This window comes from Dermochelys coriacea, chromosome 10 (assembly GCF_009764565.3).
Source record: "Dermochelys coriacea isolate rDerCor1 chromosome 10, rDerCor1.pri.v4, whole genome shotgun sequence".
Taxonomy (NCBI): Eukaryota; Metazoa; Chordata; order Testudines; family Dermochelyidae; genus Dermochelys; species Dermochelys coriacea.
In genome coordinates this window covers 86,118,080-86,145,205 of record NC_050077.1, presented here as the reverse complement: position 1 = coordinate 86,145,205, position 27,126 = coordinate 86,118,080, and the positions used below count along the sequence as shown (strand labels likewise).

Sequence of the window (27,126 nt, the reverse complement as noted above, 5' to 3'; positions counted from 1 at the left end):
GCTTGGGCAGCCCCTGAGCTAGCACCAGCTGCAGAGGTCATGGAAAGTCACGGAATCCGTGACTTCCGTGACAGACTTGCAACCTTATCCATAGCTAGAGGGTCACATAGATGTGATATGACACACTGAGAAAGGTGATACAGCTTGCTGGGTCACAGTGTACAGGGTGCCTTGTGATAGTGAATCAGTCTGCTGAACAGAGGAGTGCTTATCAGGAATTGCATTTTATCAGTTAGGAGACACTGAGTAAAACATCTCTTAATTGGCAACAAAATGTTGTTGTCCCCTGAAAGCCCTTTGTACAGTTTTTGTTTGTTTGACAGTAAGGAGTTTAGAATGCAGATCCAAATCAGATTGACTTTGGACTTCTCAGCAGCACTGAGATTGAAAGTTAGGTTGGTGCAAAGTGTTAGTTTACTCTACAGTGTGATTGGGATGTAGGATGTTTTTTGAGGGTAGAATAATTAATAAATCTTTATTCTTATTTTGCTTTTTTATTATGTGCATGCCTAAACTGAGGTGTTCTCATACAAAGAGGAAGACTTTGAGGACTTTCCTAATAAACACCACCAAAATCTTGCCCTGTGTGACTTCGAAGGTGTGCAGAGTCGCTTACAGAATGTGACTACTAATCACGTATGCTTTTCCCTTACTGTGGTCCAGGAGAACACACAAGTTAGACTAGAATTAAGAACAAACATATTGTTCTTGATACCTAAGCATTACCCGGCTTCAATGGCATCATGTGGTTCTCTGTGTGAGACTTGAACAGTGGCTACTCTCACATGCTATGAAGCAGAGTCTGATCCGAAGGTCACGTTTCTATTCTACTTTGATTTGTCCAGTTTTGAAAGAATATCTCAAGGGAGTGAAGCTGGTATTAAAAGGAAATGTCAAATCTTATAAGCCAATTAGCCCAGCAGGAAGTCAGTCAGTTTGCAAGGGCATGAGGAATGGGATATGAGAAACTGTACCACAAGTCACGTGGACCTGTACCCATGCTGTACATGCGACAGCAGCATTCTCAAAGAGTATGACCAGTTAGGAAACCTCAGGATGGTACATTGCACACATCTGTGTAAGGAGAAGGGGGCCCGGAATCTGGTAGAGCAATGGTCTGGTCCCTCTGCAGTGGGCTGAGCATTTGAGGTGGTGGTCATCGGTAAGATGAGGGATGATTTTAAAAACTAAACTGAATGACTTCCAAGCTGCTCAGAGGAAAAACTTGAAAATTAGATGAGATACTGAATGAGAAGCCCCCTCTCCCCTCAGGGTTTAAAAGAGGATCTCTCTTCTTTGCATTGAGGAGAATGTAACAAGCGGTGCTCCAGAATAGCCCTTTCTGTTGCTGCAGCCAAGAAACTGTGACTGATACAGCAGCTCGCATCAGCAGGATGTGTCCTGCAGAGAGCCACCTCACCTCCCTTCTGTTCCCTTCCAGGTTGGATTGCTATTCAGCTCCATCTCATCAACACTGCAGAGGTATTAAAGAGCCCCTGTGCTGGGCACATGTATTAAATCACTGCTTGCTTATCAAGGCCATTTTTATAAAAAGGGGAACTGATTTTCCCTGCCTTGCCTCAATCTGTTCCCTTCCTGAATTGCAGATCTCTTATTTCTTGGCCCGTGTTTGTTATTTGGGGGTGGGGACATAAAGGAGCAAGAACAATTGATATCCTGTGGTGCTGCTAAAATTGATGATGGGTTTTTCTGATATTCTGAGAGCATCCTGAGTACCATTAGTTTGTCATACGTTTCTGCAGTGCGGTCTGTCACTTCATTGCTGCACCATTGCTTTGCAGTGTATGCTGTGACCATAGACAAGTTAAGAAAAAAATTATCCAGAGTTATTCTAAACAATCCCTGCATTTGAAACTGTTTGCCGTGTGTGTTTGTGATGGGGCAAATTATTAACCCCATTTTGGTGATGTGCTGAGGGCTGGGGCTGAGCTTTGTAATTGCATCTTGTACTCTGGAAGTAGCACTGATATTTGAGTTTGCATCCTCTGCTGAGCAGTGGCCACTATGTTACATTCAGTTGACGGTTGTCTCCTGAATCGAGCTATAGTGCTGGAGAACAAGAACTGATTGCTGCAGTTAACTGGATTGGTACCCCTGCTCCTCCAGGGATTGGCAATAGACTCCTTTTAGAGTGGGGACAGGTGTGGAGCTAAGTTTTTTCTGGCTTTTTTGACCCCCTGTCTTTAATGCACCATCACACAAGAGTGGAATTTTCTCTCTGAGATGGTGGCAAAGGTGTAGGGAGGACACATGTAATGAGTACTGATAAAGTTTAGAACTTTAGTTTAGTTATTATGTATTTGACTTGTATAACACTCTGTCACTGGCTTTAAGCTGCTGCTGGCTTGCTGGAGGCAGCAACGAATGAAAGGTGAGGTGGAGTTATCATACGTACCAATAGTTTGATTACCGTGGCAAGGTGCCATCTGGGAGTGGCTGCTCCTTGTTGGGACATGAAGATGAATTACCTGTAGCACTGTATGTGCTACCCAGAAGGTGAAACTCTTCCTCACCAAAGTCTGAAGGTGACTTCCCCAGCATGGTGTAACGCCATCTGGTCTGGGAAGAGAGTCTACTCCCTGCTGGGATATGAAGGCGATTATTTTGCAAAGATTATATAGATTAAAGAGCAAACTCAAAGGGTCTGAGGGTGATCCATGGCTTTGGAAGAGTGATTTGGTAAAGGAAGTTGAGGGGGATGGTCTGTACTGTGACTCAGAGGGGTACACATGTTATAAGAACTGTCACATCAAACAGATCAATAGTCAAACTAGTCCAGTATCCCATCTCTGCCAACAGCCAATGCTGAACACTTCAGAAGATGTAAAACTCCCACAGTGCATTTGCCTGATTATGCAGTGGTGTATTTGGTTTAGTCATTGTTTGTGGAATCTCACTAAAATGGAAACTCATTTACTACCTTGTCCTGCCCCATAACCTAGGTGCAGATTTGTAAAGGAACAAATGGGAATTGGCTGCCTAACTGTCCCTTGTCTCTTAAAATGTTCACCATGGGTCCTAAATATGGGCTTCTGAAATAGCATATACAGGCATCAGTTTCATATAATCAGCTGGCTGACTGTTATTGACACCTCCATTCCTGATTTTGGAATTCATGGAAAAAGGCCTTAATTCTACTTTTCTTGTTGGACAGGAATTCGCTCATGGAACATTCATCTTCCCTCTTGTGACCTTAATCAGCAACTGAGACTCTTTGTAAGTCAGCATCTTGCTCAGTTTTCTTCAGAGTTCAAAGGTCAGTTTCCTTTTATCTATATTCATTGTTTTGCTTTTCTGTTGGAGTTTGCAGTTGGTGAATAGAGGATGGAAATGAAATTGGTAAAGATTTTACTACTTAGAAAACAACCATGTTCTTCCTGTGAGTTGCTTCTCCCGGTTTGAGTAGACATTAACATGAACACTGAAGGTGGAAACAATAGACATAAATACATATCAGTGCAAAGGAATTTAATCTAAAACTGCTGGTCTAATTGTTGGTGAGGGTGGAGGGCTTCTAGAGGGACTAGAGATATGCAAATAGGCTTTTAAACAGTGCCCAGATAAATAATTTAAGGCATTGTTGTTTTGTTCCTTTTTACAGCACAATACATTATTTCATACAAACTGTTTATTCTCAGATCTTTTTATAGAGGCAATTAATAGTTTGAAACTCTAAATTCCCCATTCATGAGAGAGTTACCAGAAGTAATCACCTTGTTGGGGAGTGTGGAGGGCTGAGGAAGACTAACTGAACGTTTATTTACAGAATAGCAATTTGCATTTCATAGGCATTTATTCCACATTCCTGAAAGGAAAGATGATGAGTAAGTACTTGATATTAAATTCCATTGGCATTTTTGAAAGAGTGCCTTATCACCAGGCATTTAGAACTGGCCTCTGTTCCCAGGCTAATTGTCACATTGTTAAATTTCTCAAAATGTATATACATATTAAATATAGATCATATCAGACATATGGGCACAGACTGTCACAGTGATCTATGCCTGCAAGATGTTTTTATATCAACATATTACACTTTGTCAGATTCCTCTTTTTAGGTGTTTGTGTGTACTTGAAGGAAGGTGCCATTTTCCTAATGGTCAGGATATTTAACTGGAAAGCAAAGACCTAAGTTCTGTTTCTAGATCTGCCATTGACTTACTACGTGAGCCTGTGACTCAGTTTCTTTACCGATAAAATGAGGATAATAAGAATGATGCATTTTTGTAAAGTAGCAGGATATCTGGAGTTAAAGCTCTGTGTATTACTATGTACACACTTGATTAATTCCTCTCCTGAAGTGTGGTGCCAAGAACTGGACACAGTACTCCAGTTGTGGCCTTATCAGTACTGAATAGAGTGGAGGAATTACTTCTCATGTCTTGCTTACACCACTCCTGCTAATAGATCCCAGAATTATGTTCACTTTTTTAGTAACAGTGTTACATTATTGACTCATATTTAGTTTGTGATCCACTATAACCCCCAGATCTTTTTCTGCAGTACTTCTTCCTAGGCAGTCTTTCCCCATTTTGTATATGTGCAATTGATTGTTTCTTCGAAAGTGTAGTCCTTTGCATTTGCCCTTTATTGAATTTCATCCAATTTATTTCAGACCATTTCACCAGTTAGTCAAGATCATTTTGAATTCTAATCATGTCTTCCAAAGTGCTTGAAACCCCTCCCAGCTTGGTATTGTCCACAAACTTTATAAGTGTACTTTCTATGCCATTATCCAAATAATTTATGAAGATAGTGAATAGAATCAGAGCCAGTACAGAACCTTGTGGGACCGCACTCAATATGCCCTTCCAGTTTGACTGGATAAAGATTTGACCACAACGATCTATGTGTTTGTCACCTCCAGATTAGATTTCTGTGACTTACTGTCTCTAGGCCTGAAGGTAGATGCAATACCAAGGCTTCATCTTGTGTAGATTATAGCAGCCCAGTTTAATGAGATGAGCCTCCTTGAGTACATTATCATTACCTTGAAGTGAGCTGTAGCTCACGAAAGCTTATGCTCTAATAAATTTGTTAGTCTCTAAGGTGCCACAAGTACTCCTTTTCTTTTTGCGATTACCTCTGTAGAGGCTCTGGTTCCCACTTCACTTGCTAGTTCAAGGCCTTGGTCCTAATCTACAAAGCCATCAAATGGTAAAGACCTAGCTACCCTATTAAATTCCTTTATTTATTTTTTGTATTGCTGTAGCACTATGAGGTGCCAAGTAGGTTTGGGGCTCAGCTGTACTGAGCACATACAAACATGTAGGAAAACATAGTCCAGCAATCAGATTTCCATCCATGACCTGCAAAAACAGTTGTGTTCCTCTGGAATAATGTAGTGTATGCAGCATGTGATAAAGAATTCTCTAAACACATTTTAAAAAAAAATCTGTATATGTCTCAAGCAAAGCTTCCCATAACCAGGGAATGGAGAAGATCAGGAGATTCCATGGAGTCTGCTATGGACTTCTCCACGGAGACCTGATTTACCTGGAAAGTGCTTAGGCACTACAATGATGAGCACTATAGAAAATCCTAAACTAGAGTCCTATATCCTGTTTGCACTTATGCCACTGAAACCCTCATTCTTGAATGAGTAATTGAGTTCCTCCATACTTCCAATTTGTCCACCTGTAAAATATCTGGTCTCTTGTTATAAACTAAGAGATGAACTACTTGAGATCCTCTGAAGGGAACTAAAGAAATATGATTTTATTTGTTTTGTATTATTGCTTAGAGACCCCCTACCAGTTTAGGGCCTCATTTGATAGGCACTGCACAGACATAGTGTAAGACACTGCCTTCCCCAGTCTCAGTTTAGGACAAGATGTAGCAGGTTGGTAAAACAAACGAGGTCTAGGGAAGCATGGGGTAACAGTAATATATATTCTTTTGCATAGACTAAGTGTGCACACTTCACTGGTATAACAAGCAGATCAGTAGCAGGAATGGAGAAAGGAGAGCAGCAGAATACAGACCCTGGACTTCAGAGAAGCAGACTTTGACTCCCTCGGGGAACTGATGGGCAGGATCCCCTGGGAGAATAACATGGGGGGGAAGGAGTCCAGGAGAGCTGGCTGTATTTTAATGAATCCTTATTGAGGTTACAGGAACAATCCATCCCGATGTGTAGAAAGAATAGTAAATATGGCAGGCGACCAGCTTGGCTTAATAGTTAAATTCTTGCTGATCTTAAACACAAAAAAGAAGCTTACAAAAGTGGAAGATTGGACAAATGACCAGGGAAGAGTATAAAAATATTGCTCGGGCATGCAGGAGTGAAATCAGGAAGGCCAAATAACACTTGGAGTTGCAGCTGGCAAGAGATATTAAGAGTAACAAGAAGGGTTTCTTTCTCAGGTATAAAATGCATAGTAATATAGTAATGCATCCGATAAAGTGAGCTGTAGCTCACGAAAGCTTATGCTCTAATAAATTTGTTAGTCACTAAGGTGCCACAAGTACTCCTTTTCTTTTTGCGAATACAGACTAACACGGCTGCTACTCTGAAACCTGAAATTTCTCAGGTATGTTAGTATCAAGAAGAAAGTAAAGGAAAGTGTGGGCCCCTTACTGAATGAGGGAGGCAATTTAGTGAGAGAGAATGTGGAAAAAGCTAATGTATTCAATGCTATTTTTTGCCTCTGTCTTCACGAACAAGGTCAGTTCCCAGACTACTGCACTGGGCAGCACAGCATGGGGAGGAGGTGACCAGCCCTCTGTGGAGAAAGAAGTGGTTTGGGACTATTTAGAAAAGCTGGACGAGCACAAGTTCATGGGGCTGGATGCACTGCATCCAAGAATGCTAAAGGATTTGGTGGATGTGATTGCAGAGCCATTGGCCATTATCTTTGAAAACTCATAGCGATTGAGGGAGGTCCTAGATGACTGGAAAAAGTCTAATGTAGTGCCCATCTTTTAAAAAGGGAAGAAGGAGGATCCGGGGAATTACAGGCCAGTCAGGCTCACCTCAATCCCTGGAAAAATCATGGAGCAGGTCCTCAAGGAATCAGTTCTGAAGCACTTAGAGGAGAGGGAAGTGATCAGGAACAGTCACCATGGATTCCCACCAAGGGCAAGTCATGCCTGACTAATCTAATTGCCTTCTATGACGAGATAACTGGCTCTGTGGATGAGGGGAAAGCAGTGGACATGCTATTCCTTGACTTTAGCAAAGCTTTTGATACAGTCTTCCACAGTATTTTTGCCAGCAAGTTAAAGTAGTATGGGCTGGATGAACGGACTATAAGGTGGACAGAAAACTGACTAGATCATCAGGCTCAATGGGTAGTGATCAATGGCTCCATGTCTAATTGGAAGCTGGTATCAAGCAGAGTGCCCCAAGGGTCGGTTTTGTTCAATATCTTCATTAATGATCTGGAGAATGGCGTGGACTGCACCCTCAGCAAGTTTGCAGATGACACTAAACTGGGAGGAGTGGTAGATACGCTGGAGGGTAGGGATAGGATACAGAGGGACCTAGACAAATTAGAGGATTGGGCCAAAAGAAATCTGATGAGGTTCAACAAGGACAAGTGCAGAGTCCTGCACTTAGGACGGAAGAATCCCATGCACTGCTACAGACTAGGGACCGAGTGGCTAGGCAGCAGTTCTGCAGAGAAGGACCTAGGGGTTACAGTGGACGAGAAGCTGGATATGAGTCAACAGTGTGCCCTTGTTGCCAAGAAGGCTAACAGCATTTTGGGATGTATAAGCAGGGGCATTGCCAGCAGATCGAGGGATGTGATTGTTCCCCTCTATTTGACATTGGTGAGGCCTCATCTGGAGTACTGTGTCCAGTTTTGGGCCCCAGACAACGAGAAGGATGTGGAATAATTGGAAAACATCCAGCGGAGGGCAACAGAAATGATTAGGGGACTGGAACACATGACTTATGAGGAGAGGCTGAGGGAACTGGGATTGTTTAGTCTGCAGAAGAGAAGAATGAGGGGGGATTTGATAGCTGCTTTCAACTACCAGAAAGGGGGTTCCAAAGAGGATGGATCTAGACTGTTCTCAGTGGTAGCAGATGACACAACAAGGAGTAATGGTCTCAAGTTGCAGTGGGGGAGGTTTATGTTGGATGTTAGGAAAAACTTTTTCACTAGGAGGGTGGTGAAGCACTGGAATGCGTTACCTAGGGAGGTGGTGGAATCTCCTTCCTTTTGAGGTTTTTAAGGTCAGGCTTGACAAATCATCCCAGCCAGGGCTTTAGTTGGGGATTGGTCCTGCTTTGAGCAGGGGGTTGGACTAACTGACCTCCTGAGGTTCCTTTCAACCCTGATATTCTATTAATCTTGTCTCTCCGCCTGCATATAAATATGAAGTGTTATGTTTGAATTATGCTGTTACTTTGACAGATGCTTGAGGTTTAAACCAAGCATCAGAGAACAAAGGCCTGTCTCCTTAAGAGACTGGCTTGTGGTTATGAGTGGGATTTATTTTTTTTAAATGTAATATTGGAAACTGAAATCCCAGTTCTTTGACTAGAATAGTAATTATCACCAGGAGCCTAGACTGCCATGCCAGTCCACAGCCTAAAATAGGATCTAGACTAAAGTCACTGAGAAACTCCCACTCTGGCTTCTCTCTATGTATGTGCACGATCTAATACTTTGCTATTATAGGAATAGTAGCATTGGGCTGCTGGAGGAGCTTACATTTTGATTCCCTGTCCCTTCATCATGATGGGAGAGATGCTGCTGGAGATCATTTAATATTCAGAAATTCTTATTCAAGATGCTTGAGTCTTTTTGGTAAAATTGTGGGGAGGATGTGATGGGCTGAGACTAATGAGGGTATTGCTTCCATTTTTAGGGCCACCATTTCCATTTCCTAAGTGCCTCTGCCACAGTGCCTCAGTTGAGCTGTGGTATTAGTACCAACTTAAGAGCAGTGCACTCTGTTTCTCTCAATGAATCCAACTTCCCCTCCAGCCCCTACATACTCCAGCATGGCGTCACTGTTTACTCTGCATGTCCTCTGAGTCCCCCTTCCCTTCCTCTGACTGAAATGCATATAATGCTGTTCCTGGAGTGAGCAAGATGCATTATGACACTGAATTCAGCCCACTCAGAAGTTGAATCCCTCATCATTTGTGGTGGGTGAAGTTTTCTTGTTTCAGCACCATCAATCCCTTTGCTTCCAGTAATGCAGTCCAGTTCTCTGTCCTGTCAGAGATGAATAGTGGATCTGTTGATGCAGGGTATAGTGGAATGTAATGTGGACATATGGTGTGGAGTACTATTCTGGTGCTATAGCTCAAGGCCTTTTATAAATGGTTAAACTTTCCCATACGTACTGATATATCTATACCAGTGTAACCCTCATGTGGATCCTTCTATTCCAATGTTCAGAGGGCCTTTTTTTGGTTTAGAAAATGTTGCTTTGGAAGGTATTTAATGTAAACAAAAAAAGATTACTGTTATATCAAAATTAGAGTCTCTACCCAAGGGGTTATACCAGAATAACAATATCAGTTTAAATCCACATTTTGGCATATACCAGCACAACTTTTCTGTGTAGACAAGCCCTGAGGTCCCCTACACAGGTCTGCCAATCCACTTAAGTCCAGCAGCACCATCTGTTTCTCTAGGTTGACTGTCCCATGAGCCAGATAGCAAGTGTGGCTCCAGCATGCCTGGAGAATGGTAACAAGAAGGGTTTCTTCAGGTATGTTGGCAACAAGAAGAAAGCCAAGGAAAGTGTGGGCCCCTTACTGAATGAGGGAGGCAAGCTAGTGACAGAGGATGTGGAAAAAGCTAATGTACTCAATGCTTTTTTTGCCTCTGTTTTCACTAACAAGGTCAACTCCCAGACTGCTGTGCTGGGCAACACAAAATGGGGAAGAGATGGCCAGCCCTCTGTAGAGATAGAGGTGGTTAGGGACTATTTAGAAAAGCTGGACGTGCACAAGTCCATGGGGCCGGACGAATTGCATCCGAGAGTGCTGAAGGAATTGGCGGCTGTGATTGCAGAGCCCTTGGCCATTATCTTTGAAAACTCGTGGCGAACGGGGGAAGTCCCGGATGACTGGAAAAAGGCTAATGTAGTGCCCATCTTTAAAAAAGGGAAGAAGGAGGATCCTGGGAACTACAGGCCGGTCAGCCTCACCTCAGTCCCTGGAAAAATCATGGAGCAGGTCCTCAAAGAATCAATCCTGAAGCACTTAGAGGAGAGGAAAGTGATCAGGAACAGTCAGCATGGATTCACCAAGGGAAGGTCATGCCTGACTAATCTAATCGCCTTTTATGATGAGATTACTGGTTCTGTGGATGAAGGGAAAGCAGTGGATGTATTGTTTCTTGACTTTAGCAAAGCTTTTGACACGGTCTCCCACAGCATTCTTGTCAGCAAGTTAAGGAAGTATGGGCTGGATGAATGCACTATAAGGTGGGTAGAAAGCTGGCTAGATTGTCGGGCTCAACGGGTAGTGATCAATGGCTCCATGTCTAGTTGGCAGCCGGTGTCAAGTGGAGTGCCCCAGGGGTCGGTCCTGGGGCCCGTTTTGTTCAATATCTTCATAAATGATCTGGAGGATGGTGTGGATTGCACTCTCAGCAAATTTGCGGATGATACTAAACTGGGAGGAGTGGTAGATACGCTGGAGGGGAGGGATAGGATACAGAAGGACCTAGACAAATTGGAGGATTGGGCCAAAAGAAATCTAATGAGGTTCAATAAGGATAAATGCAGGGTCCTGCACTTAGGATGGAAGAATCCAATGCACCGCTACAGACTAGGGACCGAATGGCTCGGCAGCAGTTCTGCGGAAAAGGACCTAGGGGTGACAGTGGACGAGAAGCTGGATATGAGTCAGCAGTGTGCCCTTGTTGCCAAGAAGGCCAATGGCATTTTGGGTTGTATAAGTAGGGGCATAGCGAGCAGATCGAGGGACGTGATAGTTCCCCTCTATTCGACACTGGTGAGGCCTCATCTGGAGTACTGTGTCCAGTTTTGGGCCCCACACTACAGGAAGGATGTGGATAAATTGGAAAGAGTACAACGAAGGGCAACGAAAATGATTAGGGGTCTAGAGCACATGACTTATGAGGAGAGGCTGAGGGAGCTGGGATTGTTTAGTCTGCAGAAGAGAAGAATGAGGGGGGATTTGATAGCTGCTTTCAACTACCTGAAAGGGGGTTTCAAAGAGGATGGCTCTAGACTGTTCTCAATGGTAGCAGATGACAGAACGAGGAGTAATGGTCTCGAGTTGCAATGGGGGAGGTTTAGATTGGATATTAGGAAAAACTTTTTTTCACTAAGAGGGTGGTGAAACACTGGAATGCGTTACCTAGGGAGGTGGTAGAATCTCCTTCCTTAGAGGTTTTTAAGGTCAGGCTTGACAAAGCCCTAGCTGGGATGATTTAACTGGGACTTGGTCCTGCTTTGAGCAGGGGGTTGGACTAGATGACCTTCTGGGGTCCCTTCCAACCCTGATATTCTATGATTCTATGATTGATTCTATGACTATGTAACTGTGTTAAGAAGTCTTTCAGTTTGCAGGTTTGCTTATTGTCAGGGAGCCTGTGCAGGCATTTTGTGTAGTTTCAAACAGAAAGTCAGTGCCTTTGACCACACAACAGCTTCAGAGGCCCCTGGGCACTCCCAGCCTACAAGAAGAGCGGGAATGGATGGATATTGTGATGGGTTTTTTTGAGTGGGGGAAAAGGGAGGGCCATAACTCCAGCAGAGCTATAGCAGTCTCTCTACCTCATCGTCCTTGCAGACAAGAATTAGCTCATTAAACAGTTGAAAATTCTGATCCTGATCCCAAACAATCTGAAAACTAACAGTAGGATCTAACTCCCTGCTCAGCCTCTCTGCTTTTCCTTGTAACCTCTTTCCCATCCTCTGTCTCAGTCTATTTAGATTGAGCTCCTCAAGGCAGCAAAGTGCTCTTCAAACTGACTGCACAAATAATAAAAAGAACAAACAATGAATTTGAGACCTCCAAGCTGCAGCACATGGAGCTTCCTCAGCTTTGTTGCCAGGCTGCTGGCATTGAGATAGATGTGCTATGAGAGCCAGACAAGGCCAGCTGAGTCCCTGCCCACACCTGTCTGGACATTCTTACAAGAGATCTCAGACCCGCTGTGTCACTTTGCCTTTCTCAGGCAGAAAGAGTGTGTTTTGCTGCCATCTATTGGCTGAAGTTGAGGTGCAGGCAGTACGGCTTTGTGTGATATGTCCAAAGTGTCTGTTTAATTTTTTACCTATCAGAAGACTTACCAAGAGTTTGGAAACCTTATAGAATCTCAGGCTATGTGTACACTACAGTTTATGCCTGCATATCTTATGTCGCTTAGGGGTGTGAATAAACCGTCCCCCTCAAGCGACATAAGTTACTCAGACATAAGCACCAGTGTGGATAGTGCTGTGTTGGCGGGAGGGCTTCTGCCAGCATAGCTACTGTTGCTTTAAGTCGATGGGAGAGCTCTCTCTCGTCAACTTAGAGTGGCTGTATTAGAGAGCTTAATGTGGGGAGGTGGTAGAGACCCCAGAGCATGACTGATTCCATCCAGCAATGAGGGCATCACTAGAAGTAAATAGAATCAGCTGGGGCATAGAATAACAACCGGTACTTCAGGAACCAGGGCACCTGTGTAATGTTCTTATTGCTGCAACTGAGTAAGAAACCCCTGAGAGGTCAGCTGAGTGGGGAGCCATCAATAGAGTGAATCCCAGTTGAGAAGTTTGATCTGAGAGGTAACAAATACAGTCTGTCAGAGAAAGAAAAGGAGTACTTGTGGCACCTTAGAGACTAACAAATTTTTTCATGAAGTTGACAGATTTCCACTCTATACGGCTAAATTCAGTGCCTTGCATAATGACAGGTTAAGTTAATAATAAATTTAGTTCCTTATAAGAATTACCCAAGTGTGAAAGTAGATTACAAATGGGAGTCCTTGCGCTGTTATTCTTATGCAGATTATTACTATTGTTTATATTTATTTATACTGTGTCCCTAGTTAAAACCAGGACCTAACTGTGCAGGATGTAGTGTAAACACAGAGGAGACAATTGCTGCTCCAAGAAGTATATAATCTAATCAGAGACAAGTTGGAACAAGTGAGTGACAAATGAGAAGAGGGAAATGAGGAGGGGAGGCATTACATAGAGCAGGGGTGGGCAAACTTTTTGGCCCAAGGGCCACATCGGGGTTGCTCAGCTGTATGGAGGGCTGGGTAGGGAAGGATGTGCCTCCCCAAATAGCCTGGCCCCCTTCCCCTATCTACCCCCTCTCACTTCCTGCCTCCTGACTGACCCCCTCAGAACCCCCGACTCATCCAACCCCCCCTACTCCTTGACCCCTGACCGCCCCCTCCTGAGACCCCCTGCTCCTAGCAGCCCCCAGGGGCCCCATCCCCTATCCATCCCGCCCTGTCCCCTGACTGCCCCACCCTTGCCCCCTGACAGGCCCCCTGGGACTCCCACGCCTATCCAACCCCCCTGTTCCCCATCCCCTGACCGCCCCCGCCAACCTCTACCCCATCCAATTGCCCCCTGCTCCCTGTCCCCTGGCTGCTCCCTGGAAACCCCTGCCCATTATCCAAATCCCCCGCTCCCTGCCCCCTTGTAGTGAACTGAGGTTGTGGGGGAGGGGGAACAGCATGGGAGGGGCCGAGGGCTAGCCTCCCTGGGCAGGAGCTCAAGGGCCAGGAAGGATGGGCCCACAAGCCGGTTGTGGCCTGTGGGCCGTAGTTTGCCCACCTCTGACATAGAGCTATTGATGGTCCTGAGGGTACCATATCTTTTACAGGAAATAAAATTGGCTCTCCCTGACTGACAAACATATGAACAGTCACTAGCTAGCTGATTGTTTGTCAGCATCATAGGAGACCTGGTTCTTGGGGAGAAATTGGAGGAGATAGGGAAGTGGCCTTATGGATTATGGGGGGACAGTCCATGCATAAAGTACAGTGCAAAAACAAGCACAGAAGAGGCTGTTGGAGAAACAGACCAAAGGTAATAAAAGGAGGCTTTGGTTGCAGGGAGAGAACAGGTTGTAGAGGGCAGAGTTGTGAAGGGCTCTGAAGATCAGGACAAGAAGTGTGTGTTTGATGTGATGAAACTAAGAGCTAGTGAAGCATTTGAAAGAGGAAGAGATGGTAGTGAAAAAGTAAGTGGATGTATTTTGATGAATTGAAGGGTGTATGTACTGTTTGCCTTACGGAGGCCACAGGGGAGGAGGTGCAGTGGTTTGTGGACAGTATACAGAAATTTGGTGAAAGCCCATTATAAAATAGGATTAAAAATCCTGCGTTGTGATTGGCTAACCCAGTGAGGTGTGGTATTAATTGCAAAACAAGTCTGGAGTGATGTAATGGACCAGGCCTTCACATCGGCTATCACTCCACCTTTTTAGCAGGGCTTTAACGAAATGTGCTTCGTCTGTTTCTGCTAGGAACTGATGGATAGAAAAGTATGTGCTGAGTCACGATCCTGTTCTGGAAAAGGAAAAACAAGTTTTCTGATTGGGGTTCAGATTTAACAGTCAAATCTGCTCAGAGAAAAGCACTTTTTTTCCTTAGAGTGAGCAGAAAAGTGTGCTTTTATCAGCTTCAGCCACTTTCCAAACTGCCAAAAGAATATTTGTATCTATTGTTCCTGCCACAGAAAGGGGGTTTGAAATTGCTTAACAGGGCTAACTAAATTAACTCTTACTAATTATCTCCCCGCCCCCTCACCCCTATTATACCTTTCATGGCCAATCATCAGATCATTCGTTTTGTTCAATATCTTCATAAATGATCTGGAGGATGGTGTGGATTGCACTCTCAGCAAATTTGCGGATGATACTAAACTGGGAGGAGTGGTAGATACGCTGGAGGGGAGGGATAGGATACAGAAGGACCTAGACAAATTGGAGGATTGGGCCAAAAGAAATCTAATGAGGTTCAATAAGGATAAATGCAGGGTCCTGCACTTAGGATGGAAGAATCCAATGCACCGCTACAGACTAGGGACCGAATGGCTCGGCAGCAGTTCTGCGGAAAAGGACTTAGGGGTGACAGTGGACGAGAAGCTGGATATGAGTCAGCAGTGTGCCCTTGTTGCCAAGAAGGCCAATGGCATTTTGGGATGTATAAGTAGGGGCATAGCGAGCAGATCGAGGGACGTGATCGTTCCCCTCTATTCGACACTGGTGAGGCCTCATCTGGAGTACTGTGTCCAGTTTTGGGCCCCACACTACAGGAAGGATGTGGATAAATTGGAAAGAGTACAACGAAGGGCAACGAAAATGATTAGGGGTCTAGAGCACATGACTTATGAGGAGAGGCTGAGGGAGCTGGGATTGTTTAGTCTGCAGAAGAGAAGAATGAGGGGGGATTTGATAGCTGCTTTCAACTACCTGAAAGGGGGTTTCAAAGAGGATGGCTCTAGACTGTTCTCAATGGTAGCAGATGACAGAACGAGGAGTAATGGTCTCAAGTTGCAATGGGGGAGGTTTAGATTGGATATTAGGAAAAACTTTTTCACTAAGAGGGTGGTGAAACACTGGAATGCGTTACCTAGGGAGGTGGTAGAATCTCCTTCCTTAGAGGTTTTTAAGGTCAGGCTTGACAAAGCCCTAGCTGGGATGATTTAACTGGGACTTGGTCCTGCTTTGAGCAGGGGGTTGGACTAGATGACCTTCTGGGGTCCCTTCCAACCCTGATATTCTATGATTCTATGATCAGTTTTAAAAATAATTAAATTATTTTATGAATTCTTTTCAATTATGTGATTAAGAATCAGTTATTTAGACAAACTATTTTCATGTGTTTTAAATGAAAAATTGTAAGATGAGCTTGAAGGAATGACTAATTTGATATGTTTTATGAAAGTTTCTCAAGACAAATGGATTATCATTAAATCTTTGGTTTCAGAGTAGCAGCCGTGTTAGTCTTTATCCGCAAAAATAAAAGGAGTCCTTGTGGCACCTTAGAGACTAACAAATTTATTTGGGCATAAGCTTTCATGGGATATAACCCACTTCATCAGATGCATGGAATGGAAAATACAGTAAGCAGGTATAAATATACAGCACATGAAAAGATGGGAGTTGCCTTACCATGTGGGGGGTCAGTGCTAACGAGGCCAATTCAATCAAAGTGGATGTGGCCCATTACCAGCAGTTGACAAGAAGGTCTGAGTATCAACAGAGGGAAAATTATTTTTTGTAGTGACCGTGCCACTCCCTGTCTTTGTTCAGGCCTAATTTGCAAATTTGACACCATCAAATTAGCAACCATCTACAGACCAAATAAACACAGGTTAAACATACGATTAATGATGCCCCCCAAGGTCAAGGACTCACTAACCTGGTGGACTCAACCACACAACCTGTGCTCAGAGAACCTGTTTACACAAGTTTCGGAGAAGCAGCCGTGTTAGTCTGTATTTGCAAAAAGAAAAGAAGTACTTGTGGCATCTTAGAGACTAACAAATTTATTTGAGCATAAGCTTTCGTGAGCTACAGCTCACTTCATCGGATGCATTCAGTGAAAAATAGAACCACTAACCCAGGAACCTATCCTTGCAACAAAGCCTGTTGCCAACTGTGTCCACATATCTATTCAGGGGACACCATCATAGGGCCTAATCACATCAGCCACACTATCAGAGGCTCGTTCACCTTCACATCTATCAATGTGATTATATGCCATCATGTACCAGCAATGCTCCTCTGCCATGTACATTGGTCAAACTGGACAGTCTCTATGTAAAAGAATAAATGGACACAAATCAGACATCAAGAATTATAACATTCAAAAACCAGTTGGAGAACACTTCAATCTCTTTGGTCACTCAATTACAGACCTAAAAGTTGCAATTCTTCAACAAAAAAACATCAAAAACAGACTCCAACGAGAGACTGCTGAATTGGAATTAATTTATGAACTGGATACAATTAACTTAGGCTTGAATAGAGACTGGGAGTGGATGGGTCATTACACAAAGTAAAACTATTTCCCCATGTTTATTCCACCCCTCCACCCCCCACTGTTCCTCAGATGTTCTTGTCAACTGCTGGAAATGGCCCTCCTTGATTATCACTACAAAAGATTTTTTCCTCCCCACTCTTCTGCTGGTAATAGCTCACCTTAAGTGATCACTCTCTTGTTACAGTGTGTATGGTAACACCCATTATTTCATGTTCTCTATGTATATAAATCTCCCCACTGTATTTTCCACTGAATGCATCCGATGAAGTGAGCTGTAGCTCACGAAAGCTTGTGCTCAAATAAATTTGTTAGTCTCTAAGGTGCCACAAGTACTCCTTTTCTTTTTGTGTTTACACAAGATCCTCCATCACAGATCATCACAATAGATGCCTCCCTCGTTGGGTGGGGAGCACACATGCAACATCGCACAATTCAGGGATTATGGTCCACAGCCGAGACAAGGCAACACATAAACTTTCTAGAACTCCCTGCCATCTGCAATGCCTGCCTCCACTTTCTACAGTTTATAAGAAACTAAAACATAAGAGTAATGACTGACAACATTGCTTGCATGTTTTATATAAACAAGCAAGGGGGAGCCTGATTACACTCGCTCTGTACGGAGGCTATGAGACTCTGGAATTGGTACATCCAACACAATATCCATGTCTTGGCTTCCTACCTACCTGGATGCCAGAACACCACAGCAAACAAACTCAGCGGACATTTTCCCCATGACCACAAATGGGAATTAAACAACGCAATACTGGAATGTATATTCTGAAAATGGGGCCACCGACAAATAGATCTATTTGTGACTGCCTACAACACCAAGTGTCCAAAATTCTGCTCCAAAGCAGGTCTGGGGAAGCGATCAATAGGGGATGTGTTCCTGACTAGGTGGAACACAGACTTTCTCTATGCATTCCCACTAATACCATTACTACCCAGAGTAATACAGAAAATAAGAACTGACAAAGACAGAGTCATCCTAATAGCCCCCACATGGCGAAGACAAGCGTGGTATCAGTACATCACTCTCCCGCTCCAGATGGACCTATTAACACAATGAGAGGGTCAATTGCAACATAAAGATGCTACATCTGAAGGCATGGCTCCTCTATGATTCTCTAATGACAAACTAAGTTGTTCTGAACAGGACCAGAGGCTGTTGCTCCACAGTAGAAAACAAATTACACGTAGCACTTGCCTACATAAGTGGAAAATATTTACAGCATGGTGCACCGCCAGACAAACTGATGCAACATCTGCACTTCTTCCATTGTTTTAATTCCAGGAGGTAGTCTAATACCAATCTGATCTCTCCATCAGCTCAATAAAGGTACATCTCCTATCACCGCCTTTCACCAAAAAATCGGCAACACTACAATTTTTGCTCACCCAATCACCAAGCAATTCCTCAGGGGCATTCAAACCATCTGTCCGGACGTGAGACCACCCACACAATCCCGGGACTTAAACTTGGTCTTAATGGTTCTCACTCAGAAATAGTTCAAACTTAGCAAACTGCTCCTTACTACACCTATCCAGGAAAATGGCACTCCTAATAGCTATCACATCTGCTAGATGTGTGGGAGAAATTTTGGGCTTTCATGGCAGATCGGCCATATGCTATCTTTTTTAAAGATAAATTCATTAATCAACCTATACAGCTTTCACCTTTCTTTCCTAAGCGACACGAGAACACGTTCGAAGCTATGATGCACACCCTCGATGTTAGAAGAGCACTAGCTTTCTACTTGGACAGTAGCAAGCCAGTTAGAGTTTCACCGAAACTCTTTATATCCATCGCAGAACGCTCTAAGGGTACCTCCATATCTACGCAGAGACTCTCTAATGGATATCTGGATGTATTCACCTGTGCTGTCAATTAAAAGAAACACAGCCTCCAGCAGGGATCAAGACCCACTCTACTAGATTCATATCAGCATCTGAAGCATTCCTAAACAACATTCCCCTTATAGACCTAGGCAAAGCTGCCACCTGGGCTTCCGAACACACCTTTGCCAAACATATGCAATCATACAAGGCCCTAAGATGGATACTCGCCTGGGTTGAGCCATATTATCACTTATCCTACCAACTCCAAAGCCCCTACCATCCTAGGAAGTGACTGCTCTACAGTCACCTGGAGTGGAGCACACACAGGGACATCTCTCGAAGAAGAGAAGGTTACTCACCTTGTGCAATAAATGAGGTTCTTTGAGATGCGTATCCCTGTGGATGCTCCACTACCCACCCTCCTCCCATCTACTTCAGATTTTAAAGCAGACTCTGTGGCAGAGAAGGAACTGAGGAATCCGGGTCTTGCGCACGTGCTAGATGAAGTGCCAATGGCGCATGAGGGAGGCACTGCGCGTGCGCAACCCGTATAGGCACTGCTGCAAAACTCTCCAAGCAAAGGTGCAGGGATGCACCATCACCTGGAGTGGAGCACCCACAGGAACACACATCTCAAAGAACCTCAGTTACTGCACAAGATGAAAAGGAGTACTTGTGGCACCTTAGAGACTAACAAATTTATTAGAGCATAAGCTTTCGTGAGCTACAGCTCACTTCAGTAACCTTCTCTTCTGATGTAATACACTTAGACTTCTATAAGGCATTTGACTTGCTTACAGTCTATAAATATCTAAACTGGGAACAAATATTTGATAATGGGCTCTTCAATCTAGCAAAAAAAGATATAACATGATCCAATAGCTAGAAGTTGAAGGTAGACAAATTTAAACTGGAAATAAGGTGTACATTTTTGACAGTGAGGTTAAGTAATCATGGTGGATTCTCCATCACTGATTATTTCTAGATCAAGATTGGATGCTTTTCTAAAAGCTGTGCTCTAGGAATTATTGTGGGAAAGTTCTATGGCCTGTGCTATACAGGAGGTCAGACTGGATTATCACAATGGTCCCTCTGGGCCTTGGAATCTATGATATTCTACCTTGGAGTTCTCTGCCCTACTGCCTCTTGTTTGATCTCCATGGCTGTAGTGGTTCTTGTAGAGCTGGCTTTCTCAAACGGTATGGGGCTGGAGGTTGTGGTACAAAAACTTTTTGTTTATTAAAAAAAAAAAGTAGGAAGACAATACAAAAAATAAGATCAGCCAATGGCTGCCTGTAGTTTTCTGCTTATTTCTCTTTCTATGTGTTCTAGTTCCACCTAGTGTAGTGGAGTTCAATGTAGGGCCCTCCAGAAAATGTGTACAGTAGAATCTCAGTGTTACGAACACCTTTGAAATGTTTGTATCTCTGAACAAACGTTATTGTTCTTTCAAAAGTTTACAACTCAACATTGACTAAATACAGTTTTGAAACTTTACTGTGCAGAAGTGCTGCTTTTAACCATCTTAATTTAAATGAAACAAGCACAGAAACGGTTTCCTTAACTTGTCTAATCTTTTTTTAAATTTTTCCTTTATTTTTTTTAGTAGTTTACATTTAACACAGTACTGTACTGTATTTGCTTTTCTTTTTTTGTCTCTGATGCTGCCTGATTGCATATTTACAGTTCCAAATGAGGTATGTGGTTGACTGGTCAGTTCGTAACTCTGGTGTTTATATCTCTGAGGTTCTACTGTATTTGATTTAGAATTGAAGATATGCTTTCTTAGCCACACCCTGCAATTTTTAAACTGAAGTACTTGAATTGGTCATTCTGCTCTAAGGAGGAAGTAGAGAGCACCGCCTCCCTAACCAGTCACAGGGCCAGCTCTGGGGTGAATTGGGAGCACTCCATCCCAACCCACTGCAGCTCCCCTGCTGACTGCCTGTTGTATCTTGGAGAAATAGAGTAACTCCAGCTGCTCCATTGTATGCTTCTTTGCCAGGCTGTGAGAGCCACAGGGAGAGTATTATAAGAGCTCAGCTGGCTCTGCCTGAGCCTGTGGCAGTACCTAAGAAAGGCTGGATGCCTGTGTCCACACAGCTGTCTAGGGGAGCCTAAGAAAGTGAAAAAAGTTAACTGGTAACCAATTATGGTCCCCTGATTCTGTACCCCAATCCAGGTTAGAGTAGCCTGGGGGCACCACTGCCCCAGGCTCAGCAGGAAGAGAGGAGTAGGGAGTGGCTTTGTTGTCTCTGTGCTCTTGAGGGACTCCACCACGCTGGTATGAAGCAGAACAGGCCCTCAGTATTGATTATGGTCCCTTGACCTTTGTGATGTATGTTTGGCCCTAAGTCTGAAAAGGGTCGGCACCACTGTGTTAATAACTCTCACTCCTCTAGCTGGACTGAAGGCACTTGAGCAGGATTCCCCTGTAGCAACTCTGCCTGGCTCTGGTTGTCCAGAATCACAACTGTTATTTGAGGAGATAAATTCTTCCATTTTGTGCAGACTGAGAGCACAGACATAGAAGAGTGTGGCTGGAGGCTGCTAATCCTGTTTCACCACAGATTAATTGCTGTCATGTGCCATTGTAAATTTAGTGCCATAATTCCCTAAGAAAACAGATGTTCCTGAGTCTGTGATTGGCTGCGTTCCAGGATTTTGCCGTGCCTCATTAACCCTGGCACTGCCAGAAGGTACAGACTTTGCCTTCAATGGGAATGTAAAACTGTGGACTGCAGACATTCCTTCCTCTTCTGATCCAGTGGTTCTTTAGCTGGGGAGGCCAAGATAAGAGGGAACTGAGGAGCAGTGAATTTCCCTCTGTGCATCATGACTGAGAAATGAAAAATGTCTCTGTGCTGGGAGATCCTGACCCTGGAAGCCAAGAGGTTAATGACCATTATTGGAAGCTTCAAACTAGGAAGCATGTGCCTGTTGAAGCACTAGCTTGTCTTCAATTTATTTGGGGATAATGGAGTGTTTTGCTGCTTACTTGGAAACTTTGACCCAAGAGATTCCAAATATAAAAATAAACCAGCAAATTTCTCCTTGTTTCATGGCAGGGTGTTCCAGGGAGACTCTGCTTCTGCAGGAGCATGGGTATTGTACCTGTATTCGTCTCTTCTAACAGTGGCTGTTTAATATCCCCTCTGGCTCTTCTGCACTGGACAGCTGGACACTGTGCCATGGGGGGAAATGAAGGGATTCAGAAGAGAATCCAGAAAACAAACCTACCCACCAGAAAGATAAATATTTCTGTCCACAATGACTTCGGGAGATCTGGCAGCATGTACTCTTCCTATCTGTCCTTTGCACCAGGTTACATCTCTACAGCATTCTAATGCACCAATCCAGTCAGTGATTTTTCTGGAAGTGATCTCATGGAGGGGATCTTTTATCACTGCAGTGAAAAGACAGTTGTCTTTTCCATCAACCTGGAATCCGTGCATGAGCTTTGAGCATCTTGCAGTCAGCTAGGACTAATCAAGCAGGGGAGACCTCCTCCTTTGGGCCTGAATGTGCATAAAAGTAGTTGGAGTGCCCTGACCCTAAATGCAGCTAGATTAGGGTAGCATCGTCCAGGCCTTGACAATAGCAGATGATATTCAGTGCTTGGCTGATGCCTGCAGGGTTTCTGGGATCTTTATTATTTGGGGTTTCTTTAGTGAGTGCTAGAAAGGAGCAGAGATCCCAGGGGTCATCCTTTTGGGAGTCCTGTGTCTGCAAATATGTCATAATACTGTTGTGCTGCAAGATTATGCCCTGATCCATGTATCTCAGAGCTGAGAGGTTGCAGCTTGCATTACTGGAAACCTACAGAGCAAATACATCCTGAGACAAGTCAAAAGAAATTGTGAGATTGGCTTGGCTTAAAAGGCGGGTGAGCATTTTGGTTTATCTTCTAATATTTTAAACTCTAGGAGAGAGCCCAAGCCCTACTATCTACTAGTGTACATGCACATCAGGCTGAAACTACCACTGTCATGAGCACATGGAGATGTGGGTTGTGACCCCGCTTCTTGACTGCTGAAATAAAGGGGAACTCCACTTGCCTCCTCATGCAGCCCCCTGTGGTTATGATCTTCTGCCAGTGGAAGGGAAGTGGTTCTCTGAGGACTAGATACTCCATTCTGCAGTCCCTGCAACAGCCACTGGATCCTGTGCAGAGGCTGCAGTGCCTTCATTAAGAACTTTCTGAAGTTGGCAGAGAAGCAACATGCAGCTCTATAGAGAAGCCACAGGCATTGGGAGGAGGTTGTATAGCTAGGGCAGCTAAGCCATGCAGAGGGAGCCTACAGTTCCCAGGATTTGGTATTCTCTGCCTTGTTCCCTCCTGAATGCAGTTGCCTTCTTTAACCTGTTCTGCAAACATAGTCCCCACCCCATGCAGAGTGGACTCCCTGTCCATGGAGTTTGGCTTTATTCATAAGTAGGGCCCTTCCAAACTCACGGTCCCTTTTGGTCAATTTCACAGTCGTAGGAATTTTAAATCGTAAATTTCATGAGTTCAGATATTTTAATCTGAAATTTCATGGTGTTATAATTGTAGGGGTACTGCCCCAAAAAGGAGTTATGGGGAGGTCGCAAGGTTATTATAGAGGGTGTTGCAGTACTTCCTTCTGCGTTGCTGGTGGCGGCGTTGCCTTCAGAGCTGGGCAGCTGCTGGCTGGGAGCCCAGCTCTGAAGGAAGAGCCGCCACCAGGAGCAGTGCAGAAGTGTGGCATGGTATGGTATTGCCACCCTTACTTCTGCGCTGCTACCTGCAGAGCTGGGCCCTCAGTCAGCAGCTACCACTCTCTGGCCACCCAGATCTGAAGGCAGCAGTGCAGAAGTAAGGGTGGCAATACCATAACCCCCAAAAAATAACCGTGTGATCCTCTGTATCTTCCTTTTGGGTCAGGATCCCCAATTTGAGAAATGATGGTCTCCCCTGTGAAATCAGTATAGTATAAGGTAAAAGCACGCAAAAGACTAATTTCATGGTGGGAGACCAGATTTCACGGTCTGTGACACATTTTTCATGGCTGTGAATTTGGTAGTCCCCTAGTCATAAGGAATCTACAATATAAGAAGTACTCCTTTTCTTTTTGCGAATACAGACTAACACGGCTGCTACTCTGAAACCTACAATATGAGAAAGTTCAGCTCAGACCTTCTCCCTAGCCTGGGCTGTTCCTAGAGCATTTTCTTCTGGACTGCCCAGCCCTACATTAGAGGCAGAGGTCCTGAAACTGTGGGGCACACATCCCTGTTTGGAGTGGCACAGCGGGGCCCTGTTCCAATCCCAGCTCTGCTCCAGTCCAGCCCCCACCCTTGCCCCCTCTTACCCTGTGTGCATCCCCCCTGCTGTCAGCCGGGCGGCCCTGCTCCTGGCACTGGGGGAGGGGCACAGCCAAGGATGAGAGTGGGGGGCATGACCCTGAAAAGTTTGGGGACCACTGCATTAGAGCCTCTCTCCCTAGAGAACCATTTCTACCTTCTTTATTCCCAGGTGGGGTAGTAGGCTCCCGCCTCAGTGAGTCAGGAGAGAGTTAAGTGGGGTCTACTAACAGGCAGTACCTGCTGGCAGGGTAGTGGGGTTTCAGGCATTCACTACCCACTTGCTTCACCCTTTTACTGTACCACTGAATACAAAGGGAGGTGAAACTGCTTGGCAGGACCAGGACAGGTGCCCATTATCTTCCCTGCAGGGCTGTTTGTTCATAGAACAGTGACTGAGTTGGAGACTTATGGGGGTGAAGAGAAGGAAGCAACAGTGGCTCAACGAGGAACAACTGCCTCTGGTGCGTGGAAGAGGGAATTGCTCTCAAAGAGGTCAGGTGGAAATTTGTGTGATTGAAAGCAGCATGCAAATGCCACAAAATCATGGGACCTAATGTAACAAGCTGGCAAAACACCAACAGTATGAGACAATCTCATCTGGGGACAGGACACTGTGTCCAGTGCTGCCTTCCTCTCATTGCATATGGTCAGGACCTGGCACTACCACGGCAAACAGGCTTCCATTTGCGAATTCATATATATGGACATTGTAACTATTGAGTGATTCACAATGTCTTCCTGGGCTAATGAGGACCTCTCTGAGAGGAAGTGAACAGCAGAGCAGGTGGTTGGACCAACCTCTTGGCTGGCTATTGTGTTCATAGGCACATAAATGAGAACCACAGCTGTCTCCTTTGAAGAGTGTTATCAACAATGTGATACAGTTGCGAAAAAGGCTAATACTATTCTGCCGTGTATTAAAAGATGTATCATATAGAAGACAGGAGATAATTGTCACACTCTACTTGGCACTGGTGAGGCCTCAGCTGGAGTACTGTGTCCAGTTCTTGGTGCCACACTTTAGAAAAGATGCGTACAGACTAGAGAGAATCCAAAGGAGAACAACAAAAATGATAAAAGGTTTAGAAAACCTGACCTATGAGGAAAGGTTAAAAAACTTCGCATGTTTAGCCTTGAGAAAAGAAGACTGTGGGGGGACCTGAAGAGTCTTCGAATCTGTGAGGGCTTTTATAAAGAGGACTATGATCAGTTGTTCTCCATGTCCACTGGAGGTAGCACAAGAAGTAATGGGCTTAATCTGCAGCCAGGGAGCTTTAGATATTAGGAAAAATTTTCTAACTGTAAGGATAGATAAAGAGTGGAACAGGCTTCCAAGGGAGGCTGTGAAGTTCCCATCACTGGAAGTTTTTAAGAAAATGTTAGACAAGCAGCTGCCAGGGCTGGTCTAGGTGTACTTTGTTTTGCCTCAGCGCAGGCGGCTGAACATGATGACTTCTTGAGGTCCATTCTAGTCCTACATTTCTGATTTCTGTTGTTCTTACTGTACCCACTTTCTCTCTGCATGTATCAGGTTTATAGCAGTGTTTTCAGTCCTCGGAGAGGGAGATGGATTTTATTTTGGCTCATATATCATCAGAAGGCTTATTAAAGGTGATTGGAAAAATGAGTTACTGCCCTTTTCTTCTTCTTTATGGTGCATGGAGAAGGCCTGAAAGGACTATTTGTTTGTTTTTTCAGAAAAAGATTTCTTTGTTTCTTTTTTACATTAAAAATTCAATTATGGTCTATCCTGTTATTCTTGGAAGACACTGGAATAATGGAGAACTGTTAGCATTATTACATTAGTGATACTTATAATTAAACCTCATTACCAGTGGGAAAATTGTTTATTCAGACTGTTCAAAACTTATTTTTAAAAATAAGTTTTGCTAATATCTATTTTATTCAAATGCCTAAAAAACAATTCAGGGAGAGGCTTTTGTGCCCCCCATCTCTTCCATCTGAGAAAGTCCCCAATCAACATCAGTGAGGATTTTCAGCAAAACCTGTTTTTGGTCCATGTTTTAAAAAGGATGTTGGAAAAACTGAAGAGGGTACAGAGAAAAGCCACAAATGAGTGAAGGACTTGAGAAAATGTCTTACTGTGAGAGACTCAAAGAGCTTGATCTGTTTAGACTGTCAAAATGAAGAATCAGACGTGAATTGATTACCATGGTACCTTCACAGGGAGGGAGACAATCTAGCAGAGATTCATAACCACACTGTTTTTCTTGACGTTTCCTCCTCATAATCCTCTGTGCTAAGTAATGCAACTCTTTTTAGAGAGGAAGGATAACCCAGTGGTTAAGGCACTGGTGTAGGGCTCTGGAGTCTTGGCTTCAATTTCCTGCTTGTCACAGACTTCCTGTGGGACCTTGGACATGTCACTTAGTCTCTGTGCCTCAGTTCCCTTTCTGCACAATGAGGATAATAGCACTGCCCTTCATCATGGGCGTTTGTGAGGATAAATACTGCCTCCATTCAGTGTTAGCTGGATCTTGACCCTTCTCTAATCTCTCCAAGTGACAAGCCTCTTGATTTCACCTGTCCTGAGGTGGAATCCTGTGATTCTCTGACTCCCAAATTGGGTTCCTGGGTTATAGACCCCACCTCTACCCACTGTGATTACTCAGTAAGCCCGACTGGTTCAGTCTCTTTCCCAGCAGTTTCTGCCTCTCTCTCCCCTTTGCTTCAGGGCCTGTTTCTTGTCCACCCTCATGTTCTCTATTTGTTTCCCACCTGGATTTTCTCTTCCCATGAGAAAACACAGCATAAGGTGAAGTAAACTTCAAAAGCAAATGACACCTGAATTCATAGGCACCACCTCAGTTAGTGCTCCAGGGCTCAAGAAGCCAGAGAAAAAACACCACCAGTCACAGTGGATCCATGGCCCTGGGGCTGGCTGCTGATCAGCTGTTCGATGGGGACCCAGGGCTGGCTGCCAGTCAGCTGTTTGGTAGGGTCTCACGGGCTGGCTGCAGATCAGCTGTTCTATGGG

At 44.2% G+C, this 27,126-nt stretch overlaps 1 protein-coding gene across 1 annotated transcript in view; it reads left to right on the top strand.

Annotated features, from left to right (window-relative positions):
• MAP1A (microtubule associated protein 1A) overlaps window positions 1-27,126 on the top strand; it is a 113,874-nt gene that overhangs the window by 5,902 nt on the left and 80,846 nt on the right. Inside the window, exon 2 of the mRNA XM_038418595.2 lies at window positions 3,176-3,277. Within this exon, the coding sequence (XP_038274523.1) occupies window positions 3,176-3,277 (102 nt within the window). The remainder of the gene's footprint in view (window positions 1-3,175; window positions 3,278-27,126) is intronic.